Source organism: Papaver somniferum, chromosome 7 (assembly GCF_003573695.1).
Source record: "Papaver somniferum cultivar HN1 chromosome 7, ASM357369v1, whole genome shotgun sequence".
Lineage (NCBI taxonomy): Eukaryota > Viridiplantae > Streptophyta > Magnoliopsida > Ranunculales > Papaveraceae > Papaver > Papaver somniferum.
This window is the reverse complement of record NC_039364.1, coordinates 219,987,415-219,993,940: the sequence shown is the minus strand read 5'-3', so window position 1 is coordinate 219,993,940 and position 6,526 is coordinate 219,987,415. Positions and strand designations below refer to the sequence as shown.

Here is a 6,526-nt window from a genome sequence, read left to right as displayed (position 1 = left end):
TGTTCTTCTTCTGAAGAAGACAGAATCAGCAACTTACCAGATTCCCTTATTCACCACATTCTATCTTTCATCGATACAAAATTTGCCGTTCAGACTTGTGTTCTGTCTAAAAGATGGCGATATATTTGGACTTCTATGCCCAAGCTAAACTTCAGTAACGCTTGTCACCGTCGTGAATCAGATGATGATGACGACTGTGGTGATGAAGGAGTTAATTTGATCAACCGGTTTCAAAAATTTGTTGACAAGGTACTCAGTCTTCGTGACTGATATATACAAAGGTTTCATCTAGAATGCTCTCTGTATTATATGAATTGTGATGACTTATATGGATGCATAAATAGATGGGTTGCTGCTGCTGTCAGCCATAATGTTCAGGAACTTCATATTGAGGCTAAACCTGATGAGGATTTTGAGATTCCTCTTTGTCTCTATACATGTAAGTCGTTGACAAAGCTGGATCTGGAATTGTTTGGTTTTCAAGAGGGTGATATGGACGTCTGTATCTCCAAGATTATTTTACCTCATTGTATGAGTTTGCCTCGGCTCAAATCACTTCATCTAAGACTGTCATATGTATTATTTACTGATGAGAAATTAACGAGGAAGTTCTTTTCAAGTTTTCCTAATCTAGAGTCGTTGGTAATAGCTTATTGGGGACCAGATGAAGGTGGCTTTCTTGATATGAATCTTAAAATTTCTTTGCCTCAACTCAAGCATTTTGAATTCAATAATCCGGAGGAAGAATGCAATTGTGAGGTTACACTGCATGCTCCAAGTCTGTCATCCTTCATTTTCAACAGTCACTTGTCAACAAGTTTCACTCTAGAGAATCTTTCATCTCTAGTCACTGCTGATGTTGAGATTAATGTCAATTGGAAAGATGAAATGCCAAATAGTTGTGCCCAACGTCTTATGAGATTTTTCAGAGGGCTTTATAAAGTGAAAATCTTAGCATTAAGGCATTCTTTCATCAAGGTATGACTTCTAAACCTTATTTGTTCCCTGTTATTGCTAACTTTCTTTGCCCTTTTGGCTTTTGGTAAACAGTAACCCTCATTATAAAACCATTTTTTCACTCCTTCTCTATGTTGTAAGGTGATGCATTAACATTGTAATTAAGTTTTATAATAAAATAGGAGTTAATCAAGCTTACTAGATTGCAATAGTCTTATACAAACAGACAATCCACAGTAACAGTAAGAAAAGAGAAAGCAAGACATCAAGCAATATGGAACAACAAAACTTTAAAAAAAACAACATTTTACCTCTAATGTGGCAAGTTTTGTACCACAATTTCCTCGGGATGCCCCTAGGTAAGCACCTAAGTGCACCCACCTTGCGTCAACGCAAGGAAGTTGGGCTACTGCAATGCAACCACCCTCTGAAATTTAAACGTGCATAGTCATCGTCTTGGAGCTTCTTAGACAAGGTTTTTTTAATATGAATTCCTACCCTTGTCGTTGCTACTTCTGCTAGCCATAGTGATGCACATCAAACATGCTTAACTGCCAATTACGTAGTTGGTAAATTGTTGCTTTTATGTTTTGGCAGTGTAAGTACAATTAGAACGACGTCTCTTTCATTTTGGACTAAGCTCTGATATTTTTAATAATTTGTTGTTAATGGGTTTCTGTCGGTGTAAATATAATCTGAACAATGTCTCTCTCGTTTTCTTTTTAATGTACCCAGGCTTTAGGTGGAGCTCTTGTTATATTAGACACTCAGCTGCTCGAATTTTATAATTTACGATGTTTGGAGCTACGGACCTACCTCTCGAAGTACTGCCTGCGTTCTATCTTCTATGTACTAAAGAATTCTCCTAATTTAGAATCTGTTTCCCTGCAGATACCACAGGTTCTGACAAAATTCATCGTCATTTCTTTTATTTTTTTTCAAGTCACTCAAGTATCTCATTTTTAAGTCAAGATAAATGCCTTCCATTGACGTTTGGTAATGCTTAATTTGCAGGAATGTTACTACGACCCTCAAGAGTATCCACATTTTGACGAGGTATTCATCAAGCACTTTAAGTGTATAATTGGTCCTGTATTGTGTGCTTTTCTTTCTTGACACTTTTGAGTTGGTTAGGTCTAATTCAAAATATGGTTACTGTCTAGGTAAAGATTAATCATGAAAACGTAGAAGACTACTGGTACGCAGGGTTGTCTTCGCAATGCATGATACGTCACCTGAAGTTTGTTGAGATTGATGGTCTTCGTGGATGTATTTATGAACTGAAGTTTCTGGAGATTCTGTTGAAACATGCGACGGTTTTGGAGAAAGTGGTACTTGCCTATCATTCTACTAAGAAAGACTGGTTGAGGGAGAAACGGATGAAGAAATTCAACGAGATGCTGCTAACGTTTCCAAGGGCCTCTAAAAATATCAATTTCTTGTTTAAATTCAGCAAGGTGACTTTGCCTAGTAGTTTTTGGTAGCTAGTTTATAGATAATGAATAATGAAACTGGAGATGGACCTCCAATCTTACACTTGTTACGGTTCAATGTTTTTGCCCCGTGAAAATTTATTGATAATTACATGTATCTCAGATGTTCTGATTTCTTGAAAAGTCGTAGAGAACTTCTGAAAAGCGGGTTGTGTTGGACCAGAGAGTCAGTTGTAGAGTTCACTGGATTCAGAAAGCATCTATTGTAGTTGAGAAGGAAGATTGTCTTATTGACACTTCTGAAACAACTTAGCATGTTTTATGTTTATAGATTGTGTGAACTGAGATACTGTATCATGCATCCAACACCAGCTCTGTCTGACAGAAAGTTCAAATCAAAGAACTTGGAGCAAGTAGTGATGCATTTTAGTTGCAGATTTTGTCATAGGTGATCATCTCTCTAGACCTCCAAGTTGTCTTGTAAGACCATATTCTAGTCGAAAGAACTGTGGCGTGTCCCTTCTTCTTGTTGCTATTACTTATCTACTATTGCAAGGCTACATATATCTACTCCATTTGAAAGAAATGAATTGTTCTAATACTGCACCCCATAACCCTTTTGTTTCCTTGCCAGATTGGGGAGGTAATACCTAATGAGACAAAACACAGGTCATTTTGAAATAAAACAAAACACCCCTTGACCATTTATTTTCTGAATAGCTTAATTGCCTCTGCAATGATTAACACTAATTTAATTGATATGATTATATTAGTTAAATTAGTTAGATTGGTTAGTTGATTTATATAATTTTTTTTTCTTTTTTTTTGATGAAAAGATAATTTTTTTACAAATCAAGTAATATAGTACAAAAGGTTTACAACATCATTTTTCTCAAAAGCATTAGATAAAATACTTGATTTGCTAATTTTTTTCTCTAATGTGTAAAGATAAGTGTTGGAGGCTCTTGATTCTTGCTTCCTTAGCTAAGGTATCTGCTGCTGAGTTGAATTTTCTGTTAATATATCTCACCTTGGCTTGGGGAAGAGTATCCACATGCGCTTTAACCTCTTTAATTGTGTTTTTTACTTACCAGGAAATTTCCTTACACTTTTTGTTAATGAGATCGACAATACTTTTGAAATCTGTGACAATTGAAACACTGAAGAGAATATTATTCTTTAACCACGAAGTAGCTTTAAACATAGCCTTTGCTTCTGCATTAGCGGCTGACATAGCCTTATATGAGACTGCTTCGATATGCATGAATTCTTCTTGATCCACTGAGTATAAGATAAAGGCGAAACCCATTGATAAATCTTCTTTCTTGAAAGCCGCATCTATGAAGATTATCCAATTCGAGTTTAAGGAAGTCCAATTTGGAGTTGAAATTTATGATTGGATTTGGAAATAATTGAGAGTGAGAAATATAATGAAGTAGTAAAAGAAGTTTTGGGGGTTGGGGTGGGTGGGTGGGTGGGGAGTGAAGTTAGGGTTTTGTGATTTTTGTGACATGAGTGATTCTAATCCTGATTTTGAAGTGGGGGATTCTTCTAATTTTCCTCCTACAAATGAATACTTGTATGATGATCTACCAAATCATGATCAAATGGATTATATATATGATCCTCACTTTTATTTTCCTCAAATCCAAGATGGATATGGAAGTGATAAATGTCTTGAGCCAAAAGTAGAATCTAACGACCCAGAAGAAGAAAAGAGAGTTGCCAATAATCAGGTACATAATTTACGTGGTGAAGATTGTAACTATTCCATGCAAATGATGGATTTTGATTTATATATTTTCACCTTTTGCTACTTAGTATCGTCACGGTCGACGATAGTCTAACCCTGCCGACTACTATAGTCGGTTCAGTTTTGATTACCAAATGCTACAACTTTTCATGAGCAGTATTTTAGTCGTCACTGTTTTTGTAAATACAACCGTACCGACTATTTTCGCTTGTTGAAGTTGTCAGCATCGAAAATATGAACCCTGCCGACTAAATGTCCTTTTCCAGCACAGAGAACTGGGTTCTGAAATATGCTTAAGCCGTCGTTGTTTTGAATATGTCGACCTCGCCGACTATAGTTTGGTCGTCATTATTGTATTCTTTGACCCTGTCGGCTGTTCTTTGGTCATTGTTATTTTATATATCGACCTTGTCGACTATGGTAGTATATATTAACTAACTTGGGATGTTTTGTAGATTGTATTGGTACCGATGACGGATCAGCCTAAAGCTCACAGTGTTAGGGGTCCTGATACTTCCATACATTATGCTAGTGATTTGGAATGGTTGAAAAAATACGAAGCAATCAATTGGGTTGTTGAGAAAGAAAAAGAGAAGACGTGTGTTCTAGTGAAAAACACCCAACAAAAACCTTCGCGGTTTGAAATGGTTTGCGAGTGTAGTGGGTTGGACGGAAGTTATAAGAGAAAGGGTTATGTGTATCCTAAGAAGACGAGTAGGGTGTATAAGACGAAGTCAAAGAAGTGTGGATGCCCATTCAAGATTATTATTGAAGGAACGAACACACCAATAACATGTGGAGAATGAATAAAGTTGATGTTGTTTGACATAACCATAAAGATCCGGATAGTCTTGTTGGACACCACCAAGTTGCCAAGTTGAAACCGCACGAGTTCGAACAAGCAAGAACAAGTTGGGGAATTAAACCAAGTAAGTTGCTTGGTAAGTTCAAGAGGGATGGCAAGAATAACCTTTCATCATTATCTATAACTTATGCGCCCAAAGCAACTATCAAAAGAATTGAATGGGATGGAAGAAAGGTAATGGAAGAATCACAATGGTTGGCCCAAAAATACAACTACACGGTGAGACACCATGAGTCACTAGAGGGGAGGGTGGGTCGTATTTTTCTTGCGCATCTCGATATGATTCAATTGGCCCGGTGCTTCTACCAAGTTTTGTTCATGGATTGTACTTATAAGACGAATAGGTACAACATGCCTTTGTTGAATACTGTGGGAAAAACCTCGGACAAGCAATCATTCATGGTGGCATGGTGTTTTATGGGTCGTGAGAAGGATGAGAGCTATATTTAGGCATTGGAAACTTTAAAGCTTCTCTACCACGAAGACGAAACTCTCGGGTTTTTAGTAACCGACAATGAGCAAGCAATAATGAACGCCGTGAGGATAGTTTTTCCCAAGGCACAAAATTTGCTTTGCACGTGGCACATACAATGCAATCTTCAAAAGAATTGCAGTAATTATATCTAAAAGTTAAATGAAAAGAAAGGTAATAAACGTGAAAAAGAGGAAGATGAACGTCTTAGTAAACTAACTAAAGAGGAGAGAGATTAAGAGAAAAAGAAAGAAGAAGAAGAATGGAAAGAAGTTGAGGTTAAATTTGGGTTATTTATGAAATCATGGGATAAATTGGTTTGGTCGATGAGTGTGGAAAGATACGAGAGAAACTTGAAGGATTTTGAGGATGATTGGGGCACCAAAGACCCAAAATGGCATTGCAAGAGACAATGGTTGAGGCCACACAAAGAGAGGTTTGTGTATGCTTTTACTTACGACTATAAACATTTAAAACTTGAGTCCACAAGTATGGTAAAGAAAACTCATGGGAGACTAAAAGGTCTACTTTTCACGAGTCAAAATGGGATTGTGACGGTGCAACATGCTATCCATGAGTACACTAATAATGATATCAACAAGATAAGAAACCAATTCGAAGAAAGTAGGCACAAGAAGTTGAAGTGCTACAAGGAGGATGATTGGTTGCTTGTTGGTATACATCACAACGTCTCGCATTGGGCAATACGTTTTATGATGAAACATCCCAAGTTGTATCAAAAGTATGACGACCCGAGCACTCCTTGCAATTGTAGGATAATGAAGTCTATCATACTTCCTTGTCGTCATATGCTTGGTAGGTATAGAACTCCGTGTTAGAGCACTGCTCGGTCGAACTCGCAAACGTTGCTATCTCAAACTTGTTTGTCAAGTTTAGTTGCCAAAACTATAAGTCTTGATTTCTAGTCTACTTATAGCTAAGTCTCAGATTAGGATAGTAAGTGTAGTTGAGATTTAGACTTCACGACGTTTATCGATTGAAGACGAAGAACTATTAAGGGGAGCTTGTGGAACTTCATCAACAAA

General features: G+C 37.0%; 1 protein-coding gene across 1 annotated transcript; it reads left to right on the top strand.

Annotated features, from left to right (window-relative positions):
* Positions 1–272: 272 nt before the first annotated feature.
* Positions 273–2,903, top strand: LOC113293374 (putative FBD-associated F-box protein At5g53635). Its single transcript, XM_026542030.1, has 4 exons — positions 273–978; positions 1,693–1,857; positions 1,972–2,013; positions 2,121–2,903. Exons 1-4 carry the CDS (start codon positions 310–312, stop codon positions 2,439–2,441), a joined length of 1,197 nt encoding a protein of 398 aa, XP_026397815.1. The 5' UTR covers positions 273–309; the 3' UTR covers positions 2,442–2,903.
* Positions 2,904–6,526: the final 3,623 nt, after the last annotated feature.